The sequence below is a fragment of the Sus scrofa genome, chromosome 1 (assembly GCF_000003025.6).
Source record: "Sus scrofa isolate TJ Tabasco breed Duroc chromosome 1, Sscrofa11.1, whole genome shotgun sequence".
NCBI lineage: Eukaryota > Metazoa > Chordata > Mammalia > Artiodactyla > Suidae > Sus > Sus scrofa.
Window position 1 is genome coordinate 145,680,523 of NC_010443.5, and position 26,866 is coordinate 145,707,388.

Genomic DNA, 26,866 nt, shown 5'->3' on the forward strand with positions numbered 1-26,866 from the left:
CCCAGGTCTCCCCCACACTCCGCCCACCGAGGGCTGGTGGGCATCATGTATTCGTGTCTGTGTACAGAGTGCCCAGGCATCAGTAAAGACCCGGGGGAAGGCTCTGGGGTAGGGGATCAGCACTGCCCCTGAGTAAGCTGTTGCACCCTCCGGGGGCTGGCTCCAGTCCCTAGGGAATAAGCAGGACCAGAGGCTGTCTTCTCTAAAAAGGGCCCACCTCCAAGCCTCGGGGTTGTGTGAGGACTTTAATCTCCTCCAGAAAAGAGGTGCGAGGCCTACACTCCCACGCATGGGCACGTGGTCTCCACATGCCTCTGGCGGTTCTGTTACCACATCACCCATCTGGGGTGAGAGGGATGCTGCTAATAGCTGTTGCATCAACCCTGCTTTGAAACACCGGAGGCTCGTTTGCCTGGGTTTGATCCCCGTCCATTCTGTTCCCCCTTCTCTTTTCCTCATCTTATTTTTCTCCAGGTCAGAAAAACTGCCTTAAATGCCACCCAAGCTGTAAAAAATGTGTTGATGAGCCAGAGAAATGTACTGTCTGTAAAGAAGGATTCAGGTAGGACCCTCCCTTCAGACTGAAAGCGTGGCCATGTGTATATACTGATTTTAGTTTCTATCACTCGGTAAAGTTTTTGCCACTTTTTCCTAAAAGCCCCAAAGCCTTTCAGGATAAAGATTCCAAGTCAAGGAGTCCCTGTCGTGGCTCAGTGGTTAACGAATCTGACCAGGATCCATGAGGTTGTAGGTTCAATCCCTGGCCTTGCTTAGTGGGTTAAGGATCCGGTGTTGCCGTGAGCAGTGGTGTAGGTCACAGACGTGGTTCGAATCCCATGTTGCTGTGGCTCTGGCGTAGGCAGGCGGCTACAGCTCCAATGAGACCCCTAGCCTGGGAACCTCCATATGCCTCGGGAATGGCCCTAAAAAGCAAAATAATAATAGTAATAAACTATCATGGAGTAAAAGGAGACAAACTGACTGGGAGATGGAAAATACTCCCCAAATTTCACTTCCTTTTAAAGAAAGATTCCAAGTCAAAATCAGATTTCCGCTTGGAGATTGGTGTTTAAGATAGAAAGAGGATGAGGACCATCTCTACATTCCATGTCACATTTGGAGAATTGGTAAAAATGAGAGTTGATCATAGAAAGTAGGGCTGGCACCCAGAAAGGCAAGGAATTCCTTCTTAGGCACCAGTAGCCCCACCAGCCCAGTTTCCCTCCTGGTATGGACAGGGGCGGGGGGTGGGGGTGCATTGGGAAGCCCATATCCCCCTACCCTGTTGTTACCGTGTCTTCTCTGTCTTCCCAGCTCTCATGTCTCCTTGCAGGTGAGGAGCTTGTTCCTGGAGACACTCTGTAGATTCCTGGTTCACCTTGTTCCACCAGGCTCAGCACGTGTCTCCTTTAAAAACATGTTACTATCGGAGTTCCCTTTGTGGCTCAGCAGTTAACGAACCCAACTAGGATCCATTAGGACACGGGTTCGATCCCTGGCTCCACTCACTGGGTTAAGGATCCAGTGTTGCCATGAGCTGTGGTGTAGGTCGCAGACATGGCTTGGATCCTGCGTTGCTGTGGCTATGGCGTAGGCCAACAGCTGTAGCTTCTCTTTGACCCCTGGCCTGGGAACGCCCATATGCCAAAGGTGCAGCCCTAAAAAGCAAAAAAAAAAAAAAAAAAAAAAAAAAAAAGCTACCAGGTTAATGATTTTTGCCACAATATTTTGAAATGTGGTTTAGTCCACTGAATGCAGCCAAATACACATCACTTATATGTATATATCCTTAAAGTTGCTGTTAAACTTTATATCCTTAAAGTTACTGTTGAGAAGCTTAGAGAACATTCTGTTCAAAATCGTGCTGTGTGTCCTCCTGTAGTCTAGTCTAGAACCAGGATCTGCATTTTAAGGAAGAAAGACAAGTGTCAGCGAAGGCGGCGCTTCTCACCCCACAGTGAGCATGGGACGGGAGGGCATCACTGTCACCAGGGCCCTTGTCAAAATGCAGATACTGACCCAGCAGCTCTGTGACTCTGCATTTCCAGCGGGCCCCAGCTGAGGATGCTCTGATCCCCCAAGCCCAGCCTCCCTTCCACCCAAATGCTGCTGAGACTGAAATTCACTCGCAGGGTTGAATTCTTTTGGAATGAGGAGTGAAAGAAGAAAACTGAAGCATTTTATTCAGCTGCTCTCATCAACACTGCCTCATTTAATCTTCACCGCAACCTCTGACGTATAGATCATTCTTCCTCTTCATATAAATACTAATGGGGAAAGGAAGAGTTTTCATGGGCAGCATGATGTAGCTGCCATGCTGCAGCTCCCCTAGCCTGCCCCTCATCCGGGTCAGGGGATCAGAGAGGAGAGTGTCCACTCCTTGGACACCTGGGAGTCGAGGGAGGGAAGGGGAACAGGCCCCAGAGTCACACATCACATCTGTTCTCATTTGAACCTGGGAGCTGCACATGGCATGATTAGGAGCAGAAGAACAAAGAGGTCAAGGAAAGAGACCCCAAAGGGGAAGGCAGAGATGGCCAGTTGGCCCCACTGCAGGGGCCCCGGGTGGCAGCTGTGTGGCCCCTCCCACAGGGCCCCCCATCCAGGCTGGAGACCAGTTGTCAGGGGAGGCTCAGTTTTTCCAGATCCCTGGAACCCATTTTGCAGCAGAGATGTGCTAGGGGAGTCCTGGGGAACCTGTTCCTGCTCCTGTGGATTGGGTTGGAGAAAGGAAGTCAGTTGCTTAGGCTGGGAGCTGTGTTATGGGAAAAAATGCCTCCTGGGCAGTAGCCCCCAGGCAGAGGCAGTGGTTCCAGCCACGACAAGCAGTCAGCAAGGCACTAGAACTCCGAAACATCGTCAGCCATAATCCATAGAAAGCTTCCCTTTATTTCCCAATATCCTTTTAAACTGTGGCTTCAAAGCATCGCTGTCCCGTTGAAGCAGTGAGGGCAGCTGTGCCGTGCATCCATCTCTTTAGGGCTGAGAATAGCTATTAATAAAGACTTGACTGAAGTGCAGGTGCAGCGACCTGGGTGCCAGGACCAGGAGGAGCCCTGGGCCAGCCTCCACCTTGATACAGAGATGCTTTCAGCCCCACTAAGTGCCGGAGCCTCTAGATCTCACAGACCCTGGTCACATGTTCCATGTGTCTGGCAGCAGACCCATTGGCAAAGGGCACAGCAAGCCCAGAGTGACCTTGGGAGCTGAAGCAGTAACCAGAATCCATTCACACTGCTGGGTGCCTGACACCTGCCAGGGCTTCCCATGTATTTGTTCATTCTGTCCTCAAAGCAGCCAGACCGTGCAGGAGCCTTGACTGTTCCACAGCAGAGGGGACAGAGGTGCAGGAAGGTTGGCTGGCCAGCCCAGGGCTAGGATCATGGCTTGGAAGGGCAGAGGCAGGTTTGGCTGAAGAGGCCACTCCAGCACCTGTGCCTTTGCTGCCTCGCTGCCGGGTGAGGTGAGGGAGGAAGGCCAGAGTCACAGCAGGGAAGGCTGCCATGTCCCAGGAGAGGATTTTACGTCAAGTTCATTGTGCAGCAAAGAAGGTTTCAAGCGAGAGAGAGGCAGGAGCCCACTGGGCTTCAGGGTCAGCCTTGCCACCACCCCTTCACACATTATAGATGCCAAGGCTTCACCCAGGGCTGCTCCCAGTGAGACCGAGCCAGTGAGCCACCAGGACGACCCCCGCCGCTCTGGTTCTCCTCGTGGGGCATGGGTTCTAGTGTGATTGGAGTCAGTGAAGAGAAACCATCACAGAGCAGGAGAGGATGTGGCCTCCTGCACTGGGACAGAGGCTGTGGGGTTCTGGGGAAGGAGCCCCTGGCACCCTGGCCGCCAGAAGGCAGAGACTCGGCTTCCAGGCCGGGCTGTCCCTTCCAGCTGCCCTCAGGCTGCTGCATTAGCTTAGAACCCTTAAGTGACACAAAGAGTCATGCTTTAGCAGCTTTCGTTTGCTCTCAGAAAGGTCATGTGAGAATAAACCGTAACTAAATTAGAATTTTGGAAAGGATATGAAAACCTGCCTTTCTTTTCAACAGCCTTGCACGGGGCAGCTGTATTCCAGACTGTGAGCCGGGCACCTACTTTGACTCTGAGCAGATCAGGTGTGGGGAATGCCATCACACCTGCCAGACCTGTGTAGGTGAGTTCATGGCATGCCTCGGAGGCCAGAGCGGGAGCCCGAGTTACCCAGGCGGGCAGGTTAACTGCCTTGAAACCCAGAAAACCCAGACTTGGTGTTGCAGCATCCAATCCCAGAGGCCCTACCAGGGGCCGGGGGAGGGGAATGAGGAAATGATGTTTAATGGGTCCATCGGTTCATTGGGGAAGATGAAAACGTTCTGAGGACAGCCGGATGGTGGTGATGGCTGTGCAACATGAATGTACTTGATGCCACTGAGCTATAGGCTTAAATGGTTAATATGGTAAATTTTATGTTAGGTACGTTTTATCTGAATTTTTAAAATTAAGAAAACAAACAAGCAAACACAAGGGCCCACTTTAAACAGCCTAGGTTTCCTGGCATTAGAAGCCCAGACAAGCAGAGGATGTTTGCAGGCTGAACAGGGCTGCTGACTTCTCGTAAGCTGTTTCGTGTGGAACCCAGCCCTTGCTGTGGGATAGCACTGCCTGTGGTTCAACCCCCTAAAGATTCAGGGGGGGGCAGAGGAGGGGGGCAAATTCCGGTGGTGAAGGGAAGAAGGCTTTATGGAACATAGCCTTAGTTCTTTGCACCTGTCTGCTCTTATTTTGAACATTTTACTCAAAGAGGAAAAGACTTCTACAATTTAATGTGTGTTGTAATTCCTCACAAAGGTTATATAGCACAGCTGTCTTCCAGGCACAGTTGTTATGAAAATTAGCAGAGAATGCATTTGCCTTGTCAGGCTTCGTGCTGCAGTTATTTGCAGCAGGACCTCGCAGCACATATACTGAGTGCGTGGGCTCAGGTACATTTCTGATTGACACTCCTTCCCCACCCAGCATTTTGGTCCTTGTTCTAAGCAACTCACCTCAGATTGAGTTTGTGCCATTCTTGTGATGTAAGAATTAGGTCTCTGCTCAGTCAGTCACTGCTGCCATAATGTAGGTCCTGGGACGTGCAGCCAAACGGGAGCCCATGTCCAGGGGCCCTCGACCCTTGACCAGAGTGGACATACTAAGCACCCTCAAGGCCTGTAGAAAATGTGCCTTCTTGGAGCCCCTTCTGGGACAACCTCCAAAAAGACAGGGGCTCAGCCCCTTTCCTAGCGTTTGCCTTGTTGCCTGTTGTTTTCATTCTTGTTTCTTTGACTCATTATTTAGCCCAGGTTGATTAAGGAGCTTTGCTGATGTCGCTTACTTTAATTTTACAGGCACTCGAATCCACAAGATTCAGGCGTGTGGCTTAATGCCGCTTTTGATTTCAGTAGTTCAGATTAGCTGCTTTCTCTGCATCCTCACACTGCCTGTGGGCAAACAGCTTCAGAGTCGCTTAGGGTTCTCTCACCCAACCCAGCAACATCTCTGTCACTTCAGACACGTAATTCAGCAGTGTACAGGTGTCAGGCTGTCTGGGGGTCTCCCCCTGCTCCCCATGCCTGTGGACCTGGGTTCTCTCTACGCTCTGGATACAGAGCACGCTCTGGATGCATGCACCCCTGGCAGCTGCTGGGAAAGGGTCCTTGCTTCCAGCTCTGAGTGGCAGGAGGTTTCTTGCTCCCTGGCAGGGTCCACCTGTTCTCAGCTGTCAGGTCCCTAGCCTTCCCCTCCCTGCTCCCAATGCTGCCCACTGCCGGGGTCTGGAGTGGGGGACGGGCTGCAGTGTGGAGAGGGTCATGGTTGGGCATGAGTACAGAACAGGGCGCAATGGCTGTCTCCACCCTGGTCCAGCAGTGCCCTGGGGCACTCAGTGGGGGACTCAGTAGGAACATGCCTCTTGTCCATCCCCAGTCTGGGTACCTCGAGCCTCCTGGCAGAGAGGATGGGATCCCTTGGAGTTACCATCTGCTGTGAGTGGGTACAGGGGACCCAGCTGGGCATGGCACATTGGGCAGTGGGTAGCTGCCAGCGAGGCACATGTGTGCCAAGTCAAGGGGCATGAGGGCCAGTCCTCACCATGGGAGCACGACATGAAATAACGGATTAAAATACCATGACAGGTCAAGAGAGGGACTGCCAAAGAAAGCAAAGTATTTTACTTTATTTTTTCTTGTCTTTTTGTCTTTTCTAGGGCCGCACCCATGGCATATGGAGGTTCCCAGGCTAGGGGTCGAATCGGAGCTGTAGCCAGCAGCCTACGCCAGAGCCACAGCAACTCGGAATCCGAGCTGTGTCTGCAACATACACCACAGCTCACAGCAACTCTGGATCCCCAACCCACTGAGCGAGGCCAGGGATCGAACCCACAATCCCATGATTCCTAGTTGGATTCGTTAACCACTGAGCCACGACGGGAACTCCGCAAAGTATTTTATATCTTAGGAGCCTTTATAGCATGTTTGTCCTGCTTTTAAATAATGGCCCTACATTTTCACTTTATATTTGGGCCCCACAAAAGCTGTGGTGGGGAGGTTCCTGCTAAGCATCACCCATTTTGCTGTTATTGTTGTGATCTGTGTACATTTCAAGTGTCTAAAGCTGGTAAAGCCTTTTGATTAAATGGAATCCCTAAGAGACTTGGAGCTATAAAGTTCATAATGTTTAGTAATTATGAAAACAATTTGTCTAGGAAATTTGTGCTTCCTCAGCTTTTCTCATTATGGTAAAAGATCCATAACGTAAAATGTACCATCTTCTTGAGTTCCCGTCGTGGCTCAGCGGAAACAAATCTGACTAGTATCCATGAAGATGCAGGTTCAATCCCTGGCCTCGCTCAGTGGGTAATGATGCGGCACTGCTGTGAGCTGTAGTGAAGGTTGCAGATGAGGCTTGGATCTAACGTGGCTGTGGCTGTGGCCGGCAGCTTCAGCTCAGATTCAACTCCTGACTTGGGGAACCTCCATATACCACTGGTGTGGCCCTAAAAAAAAAAAAAAAAAAAAAAGTACCATCTTCACCATTTGGAAGTGTATAGCCTGGTGACCCTAAGCATGTACACATTGTCATGGGGCTGTCGCCTCCATCCACTCCAGGGCTTTCTCTTCTTCCCCAACTGAATGAGTTGCATCAGCTTTCAAAATTGGTAAGTTGAGCATTAAACTAGAAACAAACAGGAGTCAGAGTTCCCATCATGGCGCAGTGGTTAACGAATCCAACTAGGAACCATGAGGGTGTAGGTTCAGTCCCTGGCCTTGCTCAGTGGGTTAAGGATCCATCATTGCCGTCAGCTGTGGTGTAGATTGCAGACGCTGCTCGGATCCTGCATTGCTGTGGCTGTGGCATAGGCTGGCGGCTACAGCTCTGATTCGACCCCTAGCCTGGGAACCTCCATATGCCACAGGTGCGGCCCTGGAAAAAGACCAAAAAAAAAAAAAACACCAGCATTCATGTATGTTCTCACATATGTATTTCTGGAACTTGATAATCCAGGAGTGACTTATCTGTGTAGGCCTGGCTCCATCTTGCATGAGATTGCAGTCAAGTTGGGGATGCTGTCATCTGAAGCATCCATGGGTGCGGCCCTAGAAAAGACAAAAAGACAAAAAAAAAAAAAAGAGTGATTATTCTTTTCCAGTGCAGAAGGTCCTCAGGCACTGGGGACCCCAGTGGCCAAGGCAGTACAATGTAGATGATAAGGTTCAGCAGGGGAGGCCCAAGGCTTCCAAGGGCCGAACCACCCACCCCAGACACCCCCTAGAGATAAATGATGGTGGAGGGATGCAGGGGGGCACAAGAGCAGCCTTCCATCCAGGACATACACCAGACGTATTTGTAGGGCGGCTCTCCCACTGCATCCCAGAAGGAGAGGGAGGACACCCCTATGAAGAGCCCAGGTGGGTGGATAGCTGTCCCTCATGAAGGCCTGCCACCCCCAGGATTTTGGCTTCTGCCTCGCTCCCACGGTCTGGGATGAACTCAGAATCCCCTTCGGGGTTTAAAGCTGTAGTTCTGAGAGGTGAAAACCAGCTGCCAGAGCACTGAGCCTCGGGGCTGGCAGAGGTGCCCTGCGGATCCCTGTCTACAAAGGGGTCCTCTCTTGATGCAGCCAAGAGGCCCCCTCTAGGTCCAGAAGTGACTCCAGGAAGATGGCAGGACACCTCTGCCTTAGTTGTCAGGCCTCAAGCTGAGACCAGATCAGATCAAAGTGAGGAGAGGTTTAACCAAAGCTGTGGTCACCCTGAGCATCTGAGATGACATCTCTCTGGGTTCAACCCTCTAAGCCACCAGCCAGCGGCCACCTCGCTGCGTCTCTGACATCCTGTTAGGTGCTCTTTGGGGATGTTTGGCATAGAGTGGATGCCCAGCACTTACTTGTTGGTGAGAATGAATGCACAGGTGGGCAGACAGACAGAGGGACAGCATGGTTTCTTCCAACTGGACCTTTGCCTGCCCTGGGCTGCTGAGTCCTCTTGACTGAACTACAGATTTTCCTTCACGACTCTGGATCCTTCATTCAGAGCTTTGGCCTCTCTGGCCACCCTCTCCCCCCATAAGCCTTATAAAATAAAAGTGTAACACACAAAGGGAGTTCCCATTATATCCAAATGCGACTAGTATCCATGAAATTGCAGGTTCGATCCCTGGCCTTGCTCAGTGGGTTAAGAATCTGGCATTGCTGTGGCTGTGGTGTAGGCCGGCAGCTACAGCTCCGATTGGATCCCTAGCCTGGGAACCTCCATATGCCGTGAATGTGGCCCTAAAAAGACACACAAAAAAAATTGAAAACACACAAAGGGTTTTTATTCTGTTGAAAGTGTCCTGGTCATTCACATCAAATACCTGTCAGCCCCCATGCCCCCAACCCATATCATCTTGCACTATGTTCTGTCCAATAGAAACATAATATGAGCTACTGATGCACTTCTATGTGCCCTAGAGAAACAGGTGAAAGTAATTATAACATCTTATTTATTTTAACCCATGCTTCTAAATACTGTAAGTTCTACATCTAAACAATATTTTAAAAATCAACATGTGAGTTCCCATCGTGGCTGGAGTTCCTGTCGTGGCTCAGTGGTTAACGAATCCAACTAGGAACCATGAGGTTGTGGGTTGGATCCCTGGCTTTGCTCAGTGGGTTAAGAATCTGGCATCACTGTGTGGTGTAGGCCGGCGGCTACAGCTCCAATTTGACGCCTAGCCTGGGAACCTCCATATGCTGCAGGAGTGGCCCAAGAAATGGCAAAAAAAAAAAAAAAAAAAAAAAAAAATCAAAAAGCTATTTTACTTTCTTTCTTTCACTCTTTCTTTCTCTTTCTTTTCTTTCTTTCTTTCCTTCCTCCCTTCCTCCCTCCCTCCCTCCCTCCCTTCTTCTTTCTTTCTTTCTTTCTTTCTTTCTTCCCTTCCTTCCTTCCTTCCTTCTTTTTTCTACATCTCTGAAATCCAGTGTGTATGTTTTTTACATTTGCAGCTCACCTCAGTATGGCCAGGCCATATTTCACTCAAAGCTCAGAGCTCTGGCTGAAGCTCGGCCCAGGCCTTTTGGGAAAGGAAACACTTGGAATCATGGTGGATGAACAAGGCACAGGCAGCGGGCAGTGTGCAGAGCTCAGCTCATGCCTCCACGTCCCCGTCCGTTAAGTGGAGATGGGATGCCCACCTCCCAGGAGTGGGTAGGAGGGCCCACTGCAGATGTATGCTGGGCACCTGGGGATCGAGGTGTGGTGGTGACCTGGAGGCATCATCTGAATAGAACCCAGAGCTCGCAGGCGCTGCAGCAGGCCCAGGACACCTGATGAGTGGGTGGGTGGTCCCTGACCTCTGCTACTTTTCCCGGACCCCTCAGGGCCCAGCAGAGAAGAATGTATTCACTGTGCCACAAACTTCCACTTCCAAGACTGGAGATGTGTGCCGGCCTGTGGCGAGGGCTTCTACCCAGAGGAGATGCCGGGCTTGCCCCACAAAGTGTGTCGAAGGTAGGTGACCCTTCCAGGCAGTCCTCCGGGCAGCCTCCGAGACTGCCGGGGAAGGAGAGCAGGAGGGCCGGGTCTGGTTGACCCCTGTTCTGGGGCTGGGGAAGGGGCATGCTGCATCCCATGACAGCAGTGAGTATGGTGGCCAGACAGGAACTGTTTGCAGAAAAGGGAACCCTGCAGGTAGGGATGGCCTAGGTCACAAGTCAGGTAGTGGCTCTCATTCTGTCATTCACTTCCTGAGTCTTCACTGAGAGCCGCTGTGTGCCAGGCACTGTGTAGCTGGAGAGGGCAGGATACAGAGTGCCGGGCCCGCCTTGCAGAGCCCCCACACCGGAACAGACCCCAGGGAGCCTGCACCACAGACCACAGTGTGTTCACACCATGTAATTAAGGAAACCACATGTCAGATTGTTTAAAACTTAAAATTAGATAATTTAGGAGTTCCCGTCGTGGCTCAGCAGAAACAAAGATGACTAGCATCCATGAGAATGCAGGTTTGATCCCTGGCCTCCCTCAGTGGGTTGGGCATCTGGTGTTGCCATGAGCTGTGTTGTAAGTCGCAGATGCGGCTGGGATCTGGCATTGCTGTGGTTCTGGTGTAGGCCAGCGGCTATAGCTCCAATTAGACCCCTAGCCTGGGAACCTCCCTATGCCGCAGTTGTGGCCCTAAAAGACCAAAAATAAATAAAAAATAAAGTACGTTTTCATTTTAATCAGCCAGCTGGTTCCAGGGTGAGTACAGCAGCCCAGAGACCAGTGCAACTACATAGAGATCATCAGGTTCCTTTGTCAGACCTCCTGGATCCCACACGATGCTAGGTACTCCCACAAGTGTTGCACCCAGCCCCCACAGGGCACCCAGAAGCTACGGGGCCCCAGCCGCAGGAGGCAGGGGGCAAGAGGCCCCAGTGACCTCCTTGGCAGCAGAGGGCAGCAGCTCCCTGGGCACTCACCCACATAGAGAAAAAGCTTTCAGCCCTAGAGGAGGGTCCAGTGCTGGTCTTGGAGACACACACCCAGGAAGACCCCTGTGTGGGGTGTCCAGGTGGCGAAATGCCAGCTGTTCAGAGAATTTCCATCTCCTGAGTCCCTGGCTCTGAAGACCCCCTCAGTGTGGCTCCCTCTGGAAGGATGAATGGCCTTGGTCTTCATGGTTGTGCAGGGCCTCTCCCAGCTCCAGCAGCTATAGCTTTCAGAAAGCCTGACTGTCCAAAGGCCCCAGGGTGCTAAGTGCCGGCCAGGGCAGCTCTGAGGGAACAAGCAGCCAGGCAGGATTTATGGGGAAAAGCCAGGCCACGGCACAGGGCTGCTGGGTTGGCAGCCTGCATGCTGAGAAGACCCGCGAAGCTACAGTGCAAGGCTGAGAACAGTCCATAATAGGAATTTCAAGAGGCACCAGACTCCCCTCAACTTAGAAACAGGACCTAGAAGACCAAGCAAGGACCACTTTGAAGACAGAGCAACCTGGTAGGGAGCTTGCCTAAGGGGCAAGCTAGCCTCTCCCACCCCCAGCCCCTTCACACCTCCCTCCCTCAGCCCCTCCCAGGTATGCAGTTGGGGCAAGACTCAGGCAGGCCTTCTGCTCTGTCTCTGCCCAGACTGAAGAATGACAAGACCTGGATCAGCCTAAGGACAGGAGGTGGGGGCAGTAGCCCTGGCAGTAAGGCAGGGGGTGGGCTGTGGTGGGTGCTATCCTGCAGAGTTTGGCAGAGCAGAGTTCACTGTGGTATTTGGGGGTGAGGTAGGTACCACAGAAGGCATCTTGAAAGCCCCCTGCCTGAGAGGACCACGTGCCAAGCACGGTAACCCTGACAGAGAAGCCAAGAGAGTCTCTCAGAGAAGCTGGAATCCCCAGGCAGTTGGGGGAGCATCAGGGAGCAGCCCCCTGAGCTGGGGCCTCCAGATCTGACCAGGCTGGCCAATACCTTGACCGAGTCCTTATGAGACCCTGCAAGAAAGCCTGTCAGAACTTTGCCCAGACTTCTGCCTGCAGAACTGGGAGATGCTGACTGGTAGTGGATTAAACTGTAGCATTACGACAGTTTGTTACATAGCAGCAGAAAGCTGGCACCCCTGTGGAAGCTGCCATTGAGATCCTGGAGCTCTGTGAGGTTGAGTTTAGAGAAGAAAGTAAGTTGTGTACACCTGGTTCTCCACTCTAGCCACCCTGCTCACTGTTTAGAGTGGAAGCACCCCTCAGCCGTGGCCTGGAAATGTTCAGGCCCTGGGCCTTCAAGACAGCTGACCCCACAGTTCAATGGCTTGGCTCTAGCTTCCATCTCACTAGTGGACATTGTAAGAGAAGTGAGGTGGGGGTGGGGTGCGGCGGGCAGGGGGAGTTGTCCCCTGTGCTGTGGCACCAGGGGCCTGTGGCCCGACCAAAGCAGTACAGCAGGACAGGGTCCAGGCCCTGGGGCCTTCCCCAGAGTACACAGGAACAGGGTCTACACGGCAGGCCCCTTCCTCCCTGTTGGGTTCTGGGGGCAGGAGGAGGAGGCCGGGCCCTTGCTGTATGAGGAGGGCTCCTGGATGCCATTTGCCAGTAGGATTTATACATTTCTAAGCATTAACTTACATGCGGGGCCTGAGCTCCAGTTTGGAGGCACCCTCAGCTACCCCCAGGAAAGAAAAGCCGCCTCTCACCCAGGCTGTGGGCCACTGCCCAAGAGGCCCTAAGCAGCCAGAATCCATGGTGGCATCTGACCTGAGCCTTGTTGTTGGCATCTCGTCACTGCTGGGCTGGTGACATCTGTCCTAAGCAAAGAACTGTCCACGCAGGGCAGACCCAGGCATGGCTGAGCTGGGCTTCTGTCTGATGCCCTGCCTAAGCCCCATTCCCAGGCCTTTTGGGGATGCAGTTTGATGTGAGGTAGGAGGTAGATCTGTAGAGACCAAGTCCCTAAAGCTGGACTCAGAAAAGGCAGCGGGTACAGACCAGGTCTGAGCGCCGCTCAGAGTAGGAAGGTGCACATCCAAGCCCTGTCTCCACATTAGCAGGCTCTTCTGTGAAGGGCCTGATGAGCAGACCGACGCAGATCAATGAGCGAGACTGACTCCAAGGAAGCTGCTGGATGCGGCCTGAGAGCCAGAGTGCGCCGACCCTCCCCTGAGGTTACGGTGCCCTGTTAGCAATGGCCCTGGGTCCCATCTCCAGGACAGGATTGGTGCCACCCCTGTCACCGCACGGAGGCCGATGGCACCAAAAAGAAGGCTCAGCTTGGTGGACAACAGCCTCTGGCCAACTCCAGGGTCCTGTCACATTCGGGGTGGATGTTGGCCCTGAGCCCTAAGAATTAATGCTGATGTACCCAGGGAGCCACCTGTGGGGGGGACACCACAGTGCCCGGGGAGAGTCCAGGTGAGCCACTGGACTTCTCCTGGGCACTGTGGTGCCCAGGCTCAGAGACTAGGGCCTGTCCTCAGCTCCAGGCATCCTCCTGCTGTGACCCTCTCCACTTCGAGGGCAGTAGAGGTCAGATAGGAGGAGAGATACAAATGCTGGGCTGGGGTTTCCAGCCATCGTGAGGGCACGGTTCCAGCCAGGGGTGCAGGGTAGGAGGGTGAGGAGGATCTGGGAAGGGAGTGGTTGGGATTCTTTGCCAACCAGGAACCCGTGTTCCCCCCACAGGTGTGACGAGAGCTGCTTGAGCTGTGAAGGCTCCAGCAGGAACTGCAGCCGATGTAAGACAGGCTTCACGCAGCTGGGAACCTCTTGCATCACCAACCACACATGCAGCAATGGTGAGCACCCTTCGGCTGCCCCTAGGCAAAGGAGAGAGGAGAAGATGCAAGGACAGCAGCCTCTTTGTACACGTATGACCCCTCCCCAGGCTGGCCCCCTGGTTCTCCTCTGGTCCTCCTCCTTCCCTTTAGGCTGCTTCCATTGGCCAGAGAGGCATCCTGGCCACCAACCCAGCTACTGTTGTTGGTTTGTTGAGTGACTCTTACAATGATTTTGTTTTTGTACTGTAACCTCTCTTCAGCCATAAGCCCCAAGGGGCCCAGGTGTGGTGATGCCCCTTAGGAGAGACCCGACCCTGGAGGTCAAAGTCAGGAAGCCTGAAGGCTCTCAGCCTCCCTTGAGCTCACATCGACGAGGCCTGAGTGTCCCATAGGAAGGACCTGCACCTGTGCTTTGGGAGCCTTGGTTCTCTAAGCCAATTGGGAGGCAAGGATGGGTTGTGAAAGCAGTAACTCAGGAGAGACCAAAGACTGATGGGGGATTCCAGGAAAGAGGAAGGGCTAGCCGAAGACTCTGAGCTGAAGACGTAGTGCAGGAGCCATGGGCAAACATGCTGTGGTGGGGAATGAGCCTTCCATGGCCCAGCAAGCTGTGCAAGGAGCAGCCTGGGGCCACCTCTGAGTACTGCAAGCCAGCTGGCATGCAGAAGAGGGGAGCTGCCAGCGCCACGGTGTTCCTGGGCGTGGAGCTGGCACTGGCCTGGCCTGGCAGAGCATGAAGCCCACAGAAAGAGCCATGGGCATGACCCGTGGACCACAAGGCAGCCACCTTACCTTGGTGTTGGGTGGTTTCTTTTTGGCTTGCGGAATTATGTCCCTTCAAAGACCAGGCAGCTCCTACTCTAGGAAGTCACCGCCTCAGCTTATGCATCCAGCCAGAAAAAAAGAGCTGGCTTCCAGGGCTCCCCACCCCAGACCTTTCCCACTGCCTCAATGACTCTTCCTCTCACCCCCTCCCCTCCCCCATCCAGGGTGTCCCCTGGACCATGGCAGCAACCTGCCCTCTTATCTGCCTGTCTTAACCCCCCCAGCACAGCCATCCAGAATGAGGGGCAGTAAGAGCCCTGGTACAGCCCAGGTGCCCCAGACCCCATCTATTGCTCCCCCAAAACACCCCCTGAATGCTTGTCTCTCAGACTCAGTGCCAGCCCCTGCCACACCAGGCCCACCACACATCACAGGCTTCCCCGAGAGGGCTGCCGCCCCCACTCCCTCTGTGTCCCCAGCAGAGTGGGACGATTGGAACAATCCAAACTGGCCCCAAAGTCTGACCTGTCCCTCCTTTCTTCTTCCTGGGGCCCAGCTGACGAGACTTTCTGCGAGATGGTAAAGTCCAACCGGCTCTGTGAACGGAAGCTCTTCATTCAGTTCTGCTGCCGAACGTGCCTCCTGGCCGGGTAGGGGGTGCCCGGCTGCCCGCAGGGTAGGGCCCCTCCCGTCTGTCCATCCGTCCGTCCATCCACCTTTCTCCAGACTGCCGGCCGGTTTCAGGGGTGGTACCCGGCATCTGACAGCTTTATCTCCCCAGGAGAGCGAGGTCCTTCCGTGGCACCTCTGGGTACCCTGGCCAGGTGGGTGGGGGTCTTTGAGGAGGTACTCCGGAAGCAGTGACATCTCACACTCAGCTTGCTGGCTGCATTCTTCTGGCCAGCTCAAAATGGGGACAGGATGAATTCCAAAAAGCCACAGCCCCAGCTTCAGAGCAGCTCCTGGGACCATAAGTTTACTGAATCTTCAAGACCAAAGCAGAAAGGGAAAACGCTTGGCATAACATCACTCTTCTCCCCGTGCTTTTGTGCCGCTCCATAGTAAATCTCACCCACCGGGGTCCACCCGCAGACGCCCAGGCTGTCCCCATGTGGGATGAAGGGCCAAGGGGCACACCTGCTCATCCACCTGCCACGTGGCAGTCTGGGGGGTTGTTTGGTCAGACTGTAAATAAAACAGATTTGGGGGCATAAAAATGTGTGACCACCGGGGATGGAGCATGTATTTCTGCATATTCAGTGACTCCCAAAACCACAGGATGGCTTAGAAAGTCAAATCCCAAACAGATGGGATGGGGTGACCCTCCTTCTTCTGCAGCCCTCTCCTCTGAGAGAGCCGAGGGCCCGAGTCATGCGTTCTGTCTGTGTCTCTGGGAGTCTCATGGTCTGAGAAATGACACCTACCTGACGCAGGGCCTTCGGAGGCTCCCAGGAGGTTCCCAGGGCTGGCTAAAAGGTGTCCCCATGACCAAGCAAGTCCTCCTACCAAAATGTAAAGCCAGCCCGTGAGCTTCATTGTCTGTCGCGTCCCATTTTGTGGAATTGCCTTTAAAATGCATTGGCCTCTGCTTTTCGAGAGACTTATTCCCAAGGCGGAATCCCCTGTGTCTGTGTGTGCTATGAGACTAATGACATGGTTGGATTTATTTCTGCCAGACCTGTGTAGGCATTTTATAAGCTACATGTTCTAATTTTTACCGATGTTAATTATTTTGACAAATATTTCATATATTTTCATTGATATGCACAGATCTGCTTGATCTATTCCCTTTAAGATGGGAGTAACATTTGCCTTAAATTTTTTCGAGCTCCTTCTCCGTATCGTCCCGCTCCCCTCTTTGACTGTAATGCATTTGATGTTTCCCCGGTCAGCTGGGGAAACCCAGCTGTTGTTGTTTATTGAATCCACAACTCCAAAAAAGAAATCCACAAAGCAAAATAAATGTTAACCCTAAATTAATAAAAGAGTTAACACCCCATGACAAAGGAGCCTACATTTCTTTCCAAGGCATGACAGTTAAACATGGGTACCAGCCACTGTGTGAAATGGCTTTATTTGTGGTTTTATTTGAATGTCTTTGAGCTTTAGTGAAGAAGCTGTAGCAAAACCGTGGGAGGATCCAAAGTTCTAGCCCTAGGGTGTCCTTTGGCAAACAGACCAAAAAGCCTGATTGGAGGGAGGGGCTGGATCTAGGGACACTTCCTTTCTGTCCCAGGGGAGACTTCCGTGACCCAGACTTCAGGCCTCTTCACCTGGAGCTGCCAAATGGGATTTAATTAGTTACAACTTGTCTTGTGCACAGTGACTGAAATCCTGCACCCGTGGGTTCTGCAATGTGTGGGATTTTACCCTGGCCTCTCTGTGAGGTTAGAGCCTATACTCACTAGCAATCCTTTGGCTGCAAATAAAAGAAAGGTACCAACTAGAACTGACTTAGGAAAAGATAGAAGTGGGTAAAGGGGCTGTTGTTTGGGGATTCCAGGGTTTGTCTCAGACTTTCAGGAAAGATGCAGCTGGGCCTCAGGAGCCCTGGACCAGCACCAGATATCACCTGGACCCTTTGCATTCTCTTTCTCCAGTTGATAGGACAAAATAACAAGACCACTCACATCTTCCAAGTGAAATCGGTACCAATCCAAGACCCTCTGCAAGCTTCCTGAATCTGCTTTGGGCCCTGGTTGCCTACCTTGCATCTATGTTTGCCTGGTTCCCAAGCTCTGGCCACAGGGACCGACTTGTGCAACAAAACGTGGCTGCAGGAGCCCTTCCAGTGACCGAGTAGCTGGAGAAAGGAAGCAACATGCAGAAAGCCGGGAAGCCCACACATCTGACACCTGCCCGCCCCAAGCATCACTTGACCAGAGTTGTCAGCGTGAGGTGACAATGACTGAGTGAACGTGTTTGGGAGACTCAGGAGCCAGGACTCAGTAAGAATTTAACCTCTGCTGTGAGCCTGATGTTGAATTAAAACTAGCAGCTTGCTAAGCACTCTGGTCTGAGTACCATTTTAACCCCTAGGGCTTTTTGCTTACTGAGAGTTTATGGTTTAACATGTTCACAATTGAACCAGAAACAAACTCTGGTTATCCCCAAGGGACACCAACTTACAAGAAGCCAAGCACGCACATTACTCTCCTGGCAGTGGCTGGGCCAGCCTGTCCTAGGGCTGGAGAGCATGGAGCAGAGTGGAGCAGCTGTTCACAAAATCCAAGGACCAATCAGCCCCTCATTAAAAGGGACTGACCAGGAGTTCCTGTTGTGGCGCAGCGGAAACGAATCCAACTAGGAAGCATGAGGTTGTGGGTTCTATCCCTGGCCTTGCTTGGTGGATTAAGGATCTGGCATTGCTGTGGCTGTGGTGTAGGCTGGCATCTGTAGCTCCAATTAGACCCCTAGCCTGGGAACCTCCATATGCCTCAGATGCTGCCCTAAAAAGCAAAAAAAAAGCCGGGGGGGAGGGGGATCTGACCACATAAAATGCCTGTTCACAAATGGCCTTACCTTAAGGCTGTCTGGACTCACTTGGGGCAGAACATGTCTGTGGATTTTGTTTTACGTCATGGAATCCTGAGTCATATCCTCTAAACCATTATTTCACAGACCAAGGCTCACAGAGCTGGAGTGACTTGTCCTGGGCTTTGCACTGACGGGATAGTTCCATCATGTGCTCTGGGATGGAGGCTGGCTCTCTCCAAGAGGGGCAGTCACTTCTGTTGCTAGCCAAACACAGGCATGATGCATTTATTTTAAACTGTCTTCATTTCCAGGGGGTGACCTTTTTCTGATCTTGTCCCCACATTCTTTGGCACCTCAAAGTGGTCCCCACCCCTCCCAGGCCACTGCTGACTTTATACCTATAACTCTTAAAAGGGCTGGGGGAACTGCACTTTTTACCAGAGATGCACTGATAATGGGGAGGGTGGGGGGCAGTGGTGGACAGAGCTTTAAGAAAAAAAAAGGCAAAGGGCACCAGAGTCTAAGTATGACCAACGGTGGAGTGCCTTGAACTTGGGCAACTGCCATCCACTGTGCTGAAATCATTGAGAGTATGGATGGAGAGGGCCTGAAGCCTGCAAGCTTGGGATGTACTGGGGTTCCTGGGGGCAGGTGAGGGGTGAGGGTTCAGATCACAGGCTGGAAAGGGAAGGAGGTGCAGAAGTGAAGTAAAAGAAAGGACATTTTACTAAGAACAAGCAACGGTGATGGAAGTAATACATCAAAGCCATTCTCTTAAAGTTCTGCCCAACCAGGTAAGAGGCAGCTGGGTGCCATCTGTCTTAGGAAAGAGTTTGCATCCTGACCCAGTCTTCTCTGCTGCTTTTTTTCTTGCACCCAGGCCTTATTCTTCCTGCTGGTTGTCTAAGGCCTCTCCTGACATTTCAGGCTCTGTTGGCTTGTCTGCGCACAGAACAGCACTCCTGCATAGTGCAGCACTCAGCACGCACTGTAGGTCCTGTGACTCGGTACCCACCACCCAAAGCTTCCCCCTGGTATGTACCAGCTATACTTAGGGTGGTCAGATATCTCCCAAACTTCTTGTTGGGGAGTTCTCTGGTGGCCTAGCTGTTAAGGATTTAGCATTATCAACGCTGTGACTCCAGTTCGATCCCTGGCCCAGGAATTTTTGCATGCTGTGGTCACAGCCCCCCAAAATCTTTAAATAGGAGTTCCTATTGTGGCTCAGCAGTAACAAACCTGACCATTATCCCTGAGGATGCAGGTTCAATCTGATGTAGGTCACAGACATGACTTGGATCCGGTGTGGCTGTGGTGTAGGCCAGCAGCTGCAGCTCCTCTTTGACCCCCTAGCCTAGGAACTTCCATATGCCACAGGTGAGGCCCTTAAAAAAAAAAAAAAAAAAAAAAAAAGACAAAAAAAATTTTTAAATTAAAAACAAAACAAAAATTCCTGTTGAGCAGATGGGAACCAAAGTGCCTAGGGCAGAGAACATCTCATTGCCAGAAACAGTGGCTCTCACCTGGGGTGATCTTTGCCTCTCTGGGGACATTTGGCAATGTCTGGAGACATTTTGGGGTCACGACTGGAGGAATGTACTAACATATAATGGGTGAAGGCCAGGAATGCTGCTAAACATCCGGGAATGCACAGGACAGTCCCCACGACAAATTGTCTAGTCTCAAAGTGTTGATAGTGCCAGGGTTGAGAAACTGTAGCCAAAGAAAGAAAGAAAATCTGGCGTGCCTGTTGTGGCTCAGCAGATTAAGAACTTGATTAGTATCCATGAGGACACAGGTTCAATCCCTGGTCTCGCACAGTGAGTTAAGAATCCAGAGTTATGAGGCACGGATGTGGCATTGATGCGCCTGTGGCATAGGCCCAGCAGCTACAGCTCTGATTCAACCCCTAACCTGGGAACTTCCATATGCCGCCAGTGCAGCCCTAAAAAGCAAAAGAAAAAAAAAAAAAAAAAGAATCTGTTCTCAACTTCATAGAGATATCCTAACATAAATAAAACCAGCTATATCTTGATCATGTGCTGAAACAAGAGAAAGTCATACTATTTTTTAAAGAAACTCTTTTGTTTTTAATTGAACAGGAGACAGGCCATGTAGTCCTCTCTGGTCTAAGGACTCCACCTGGTGGTTCTTCCTGGAATGAAGTAAAGTTTGGATTGTTTTGTTGTTTTTTATTTTGAAACCACCCCAAAGGAAATTACAGGGAAGTTGCAAATATAGTACAAAGAAATGTTTTCTTGAACAATTTGAAAGTATATTACTAATGTAATAGCATATTACTCTCTAAAGACCATAGAGTATTTCCTATAAACAAGGACCTTCTGGTACATAACCACAAGAATCAGGAAATTACATAATAGGAATGGTATCTTTCTATTATCTAATCCTCTGACTGGATTCAAGTCTTGCCCATTGTCCCAATTAGCAAAAGGGTCCAGTTAAATCACACTCTGCATGGACTCATCATGGCTCTAGTCTCCTTCAATTTAGAAAAGTTCCTCCATCTTACTTTGACTTTCATGACCTTGAACCTTTTAAAGACCACTGGCCAGTTTTGTGTAGGCCATGGCCCAGTGTGTGTTTGTCTGAGTTGTCATCATATATCCATTCATCTTCGACAGGAATCTCTCATAAGCAATGCTGTGTTCTTCTGATTGCACCCTAGTGGGTGGTGCAGGACTTTGATTTGTTCCATTATTGGTGATACTAACTTTGATCACTTGATGAGGGTTTCCACCCCCCTCCTTGGGCTATAAAGTGATGCATACTAAAGGATGTCAACTATCCAACAGCATGCTGAAGATCCCAGCCAATCAATAGAGAAAAAAAAAATAAAGAATTAATAAAAAGAATTGGAAAGGAAGAAATAAAACTATCATTATTTTCAAAGATTATGGCTAAGCATGTAGAAAATCCAAAAGAACAGTTATACATTAATTATGAGAATTAAAAAATGACTTTGGCATGATTGCTGGATACAGTGCCAGTATCAATTGCATTTCACCTGAAAATCAACTGTATTTCAATATATCAGAACCTAAGAATTAGAAAATGGAATTTTTTAAACAGAGGATACTATTTACAACAGCATCAAAAAATATTAAATAGCTAGAATAAATTTAGTAAAAGATGTATAAGACCTCTACACAAAAACTATAAAACACCAAGAGAAATTAAATAAATTCTAAATAATGTAAGTTTATACCATGTTTGTGGAATGGAATATTAGAAACATTATAAATTCCCTCCAAATTCATCTACAGATCCAATTCAATACAAATCAAAGTATGGGTTCTTTGTAAGATATAAGATGTATCAAAAATTTCTATTAAAATGCAAAAGGTGAGAATAACCAAGACAATCCATACTACGATCAGGCTAAAGCGAGCAGATATAGGAAGGGGTGAACATACTTGAAAAACAAGGCAACCACAAATCAAAACCAAATATTACATTCAGAAAAACTAAAAAGAAGAGGACAAGAGCTTAAAATAAAAGGAAATCATCCAACCAAAAGATAAAAGAACAAAGGAGAAACATAGAATTAACTGGGAAACAAGGTTTAAAGTGGCAACAAATACACATTTATCAATGATTACCTTAAATAACAATGGATCGAATGCTCCAATCAAAAGACATAGAGGGGCAGATTAAAAAAAAAAGATCAAGTGGTACTAGGAAAACTGGACAGCTGTAAATCAATGAAACTAGAATACACCCTCACACCATACACAAAAATAAACTCAAAATGGCTTAAAGACTTAAACATAAGACAAGACACCATCAAACTCCTAGAAGACAACATAGGCAAAACAGGCTCTGACATCAACCATACAAATGTTTTCTTAGGTCCGTCTCCCAAAGCAATAGAAATAAAAACAAAAATAAACCAGTGGGACCTAATCATCTTTAAAAGTTTTTGCACAGCAAAGGAAACCATAAAAAAAAAACCCACAAACTATGGAATGGGAGAAAATAGTTTCAAACAGTGCAACTGACAAGTGCTTAATCTCCAAAATATACAAACAACTCATACAACTCAACAGCAAAAAAAAAAAAAAAAAAAAATCCAGAAAGGGTAGAAGACCTGAATAGACATTTCTCCAAAGAAGACATACGGAGGGCCAACAGGCACATGGAAAAATCCTCTACATCACTGATTATTAGAGAAATGCAAATCAAAACTACAATGAGGTGCCCCTTCACACCAATCAGAGTGGCCATCATTAGTACGGCTACAAATAAATGCTGGAAAGAGTGTGGAAAAAAGTTTACCCTCCTACACTGTTGGCGAGAATGTAAATTGGAACAACTACTATGGAAAAAGGTATGGACGTGCCTCAGAAAACTAAATATAGAGCTACCATATGATCTACCAATCCCACTCCTGGGCTATATCCAGGCAAAACTTTCATTGAAAAAGAAACATGCCCCGTGTGTTCATTACAGCACTATTCACAATAGCCAAGACATGGAGACAACCTAAATGCCCACCGATGGATGAATGGATTAAGAAGATGTGGTATGTATACATAATGAAATACTACTCAGCCATAAAAAAGAGCAATATAATGCCATTTGGAGCAGCACGTATGGAACTAGACACCCTATTACTAAGTGAAGTAAGTCAGAAAGAGAAAGACAAATATCATGTATCACTTGAATCTGATATATGACACAAATGAACCTGTCTACATAAAAGAAACAAACTCATGGACGTGGAGAACAGACTTGTGGTTGCCAAGGGGAAGAGGGGAGGAAGTGGGAGCGAGTTTGAGGTTAGTAGATGCAAATTATTGCACTTGGATTGGATAAGCAATGAAATCCTGCTGTATAGCATAGGGAACTATATCTAGTCACTTGTGATGGAACATGATGGAGGATAATGTGAGAAAAAGAATGTGTATATATATGTGTGTGTATGCGTGTATGTATAACTGGGTCACTTTGCTATACAGCAGAATTGACAAAACATTGTAAATCGACTAATAAAAACTTAAAAAAAATAATGTTCATCAACAGATGAATGGATTAAGAAGATGTGGCATATATGCACAATGGAATACTACTAAGCCCTAAAAAGAACAAAATAATGCCATTTGCAGCAACATGGATGGAACTAGAGACTCTCATAATAAGTGAAGTAAGTCAGAAAGAGAAAGACAAATACCGTGTGATATCACTTATATCTGGAATCTAATATATGGCACAAATGAACCTTTCCACAGAAAAGAAACTCATGGACTTGGAGAACAGACTTGTGGTTGCCAAGGGGGAGGAGGAGGGAGTGGGATGGACTGGGAATTTGGGGTTAATGGATGCAAACTATTGCATTTAGAGGGAATAAGCAATGAGATCCTGCTGTATAGCATAGAGAACTATGTCTATCACTTATGATGGAAGATGATGGAGGATAATGTGAGAAGAAGAATGTATATATATATGTGTGTGTGTGTGACTGGATCACGTTTCTGTACAGTAGAAAACTGACAGAACACTGTAAACCAACTATAATGGAAAAAAATCATTTAAAAAATAAATACATAAAAAATAGACACCATTGGCACAGTGAAAAGGCAAACCCACAGAGAAAGAGGGGAAATAGTCACTGTAGTTTTATCTCACAAGGACTCATCTCTAAAAAAATACAGAGCTCCTACAAAGCAGTTAAAAAAAAAAAACCAATTAAAAAATGGGCAAAACTCCCAAACATGTAACAAAAGTTAACCAAATGGATAATAAATATATTTTTTTAATTTTTTTTTTTACCATTCCCACAGAATGCAGAAGTTCCTGGGCCAGCATTTTGTTGGCCAGGGACAGTAGTGTTGTAGACACAGTAGTGACAACACCAGATCCTCAACCATTAGGCTTCCAGGGAACTCCAATAAGTATATTTTTAAAAATTCTCAGAGTTCTTGTCGTGGCTCAGCAGAAACAAATCTGACTAGCATCCATGAGGACACAGGTTCTATCCCTGGCCTCACTCAGTGGGTTAAGGATTCTGCGTTGTGGTAAGCTGTGGTGTAGGTCGCAGACACAGCTCGGATCCCGAGTTGCTTGGCTATGGCTGCGACCAGCAGCTTCAGTTTGGATTCGACCCCTAGCCTGGGAACCTCCATATGCCATGGGTGTGGCCCTAAAAAGACAAAAAAAAAAAAAAAAAAAAAAAACTCAACTATGTTAGTAATTAGGGACATAGAATGAAAACTAGAATGGTAAACCACTGCCAACCTACCAGAATGGCTAAAATAAAAAGACAGATAATACCAAATGCTAGTAAGGAGTACAAACTGGTACAACCCCTTAGGAAAATTAGTACTATCTACTTAAGCTGAAAGTACCTAAACTATTTACTGAAACCAAATAGTCCAGCAATTCCAATTCCAAGTATGTTAGTATATGTGTTCATTTAAAGATACAATGTTAGTAGATGCACTGTTTATAATAGTGCCAAGTTAAAAATTACCCACATGCTCATCCATCAGTGGCAGAATAGACAAATTGTGAAGTATTTACACAATGAGAATAAGTGAACTACAGCTACACACAAACATGTTAAGCAAGAGGCACATGAGGTACAATTTCATTTTGCATAAATACAAAACTAGGCAAAGCCAATCTATGCAAGATGTTAGATTAGTGGTTACAGTGGAGGCAAGGGTGTGGCTGGCAGAGAGCAAGAGGGTGCTTCTGGAATGTGTAATGTCCTCTTCTTGATCTGGATGCCAGTTGCTTGGGTATGTGTGGTTTGCAGTGTGCTGCATGTATATCACACTTCAATACAAAGTTCAAAAGGAATCCATTCCAGAAGAATTGGAGAGCTAAATGTGAAAAGTGTTGAGCCTCTGGTAGTTAGCATAGAAAAATATTTTGGAGATGAGGGAAAATGTCTCAAGACACATGTGCACACACACATAAATTGAACATAAAAATAAAATTCTGGTCATTTAAAAACACTGTTAACGGTGGAAAGCTCAGTAAGCAGAATCTAGATAACGATACCTAGGTTCCAGACCTAGATAACCATAGTAAAACTCCAAAAGAGGGAGTTCCCTTCATGGCTCAGCGGTTAACGAATCCGACTAGGATCCACGAGGATGTGAGCTGGATCCCTGGCCTTGCCAGTGGGTTAAGGATCCAGCGTTGCCATGAACTGCGGTGTAGGTCACACACATGTCATGGATCTGGCATTGCTGTGGCTGCAGTGTAGGCTGGCAGCTGTAGCTCCGATTCACCCCCAGCCTGGGAACTTCCATATGCTGAGAGTGCAGCCCTAAAAAGCAAACAAACAAAAAAAGACCAAAGACACCATTGTCAATGGGGAGGGCCTTCTCAGCCAAGAATTTCTTCCTCCAAAGTCTCTTATTTAATTGGACCATTTGAAAGCTCAGGATGGGTTGGCAGATTGTATTGTTTTTGTTTTTTTGCAAAATAGGCGAGGCAGTCACATTTCTTATCCTTCTGATTAAAATTACAGCCCAGATTATGATTTTGGTGATTTGGGAAATAAGATGTTTTCTTAAACAGACCAAAATGTACTAAAATTTGTGTTTTGCAGCTTGATGATGTATACGAGGACAGTATTTTGGCTTCCTGTGAGGTGTTTGGTATTTAGGAAGTTTAAACTACTACCCCCCAAAAAAGAGTAAAAGGCAAGCCATATAGTATGCTCACACTCAGAATATATAAAGAAATCTTAAAAGGAATAAGAAAAAAGAAAACCCACTAAGAAAAAAAATGGGAGAAAGACTTGAATGGGCACTTTGTAAAAAAATATCAGAATGGACAATATGCTTAACTATTATTAGAAAAAAGCAAATGAAAGCAATAGTGCACTGGTACTCACCAGAATTGCTAAAATTATGAAGACTGACAGTGCAAATGAGGTTAATGTTGGCAAGTGATGGAAACCCTTACACACCACTACAGTGTGGAAATGATTCCAGCCTCTTGGAAGTTATCATCAGGCAGTACCTATCAATAATACCACACACTTTGTCTCCTTAGTTTCACTCCTGGAAAAGTTCAGGCACAGGTGCATGCGATCCACGTACAACAAAATTCATAGCAGCATTATGCAGACTAGCCCCAAGCTGGAAACAAACCTAATGTCCATCGACAGCGAAATGGATTGTTATGGTGTAAGAGACGCAATAGAATTCTATACAGCAGCAAGTAAGCAAATCATTGCTGCCTGCAACCTGGATGGATTTTAGGCATGACACAGAGCCAAAGAAACCAGATACAAAAACAGATTGCATCATTCTCTTTATATAAAAGTAAGCAAAACTAATCTATGGTGACGGATTCGTAGTTCCCTTTGGGGAATGAAGGAGTCTCCGAATTTCAGGACCCCAGCAGCAGCCACCCAAATGTGCTCACTCTGTGGGCATTTGTCATGTTGCAGACTTTAGATCTGCACACTTCCTGTGTTATCAGGCTTCAGCATGAATATCTAATTGTCTAGAGAGGGCAGGCCTGACTGCAAACTAGACCAGTGCGGAAGACCCAGGCTTGGTCTTCATGGTGTCACCCGGATGCCAAAGCCCGGGACCCATCACTGAATCCCATGGGCGGAGTGAAAGCAGTCACTGCCTCCCTTTCACCTCTAGGTGTCCTGACGCACGCGAAAGTTCCACTCGTGGGCTTTCACTCTTTATTAACTTGCGGACACAAATATCTGGACTCGGGGGCACTGCAGGCCGAAGCTGCACAAGAGGAACGAACTCAGAACCAGATGCGCCGCGGAGAGCGCGGGAGCTAAAGCCCAAAAGCTGTGCCCGAGCCCGGGGGCGGGGCCGATCACGGAGGAAATGGCTCCTCGATTGATTAGGCCTGGGAGCCGCGCTGTTAGCACACGCCGGAAGCGATTGATG

General features: G+C 48.7%; 1 protein-coding gene across 4 annotated transcripts in view; it reads left to right on the forward strand.

Moving 5' to 3' along the window:
* PCSK6 (proprotein convertase subtilisin/kexin type 6) overlaps window positions 1-16,495 on the forward strand; it is a 188,360-nt gene extending 171,865 nt beyond the window's left edge. For all 4 annotated transcript variants that reach the window (XM_021098934.1, XM_021098945.1, XM_021098939.1 and 1 more), the window contains 5 exons: window positions 475-562; window positions 4,044-4,147; window positions 9,872-10,001; window positions 13,630-13,742; window positions 15,046-16,495. In XM_021098934.1, the coding sequence (XP_020954593.1) occupies window positions 475-562; window positions 4,044-4,147; window positions 9,872-10,001; window positions 13,630-13,742; window positions 15,046-15,143 (533 nt within the window). In that variant the 3' untranslated portion in view covers window positions 15,144-16,495. The remainder of the gene's footprint in view (window positions 1-474; window positions 563-4,043; window positions 4,148-9,871; window positions 10,002-13,629; window positions 13,743-15,045) is intronic.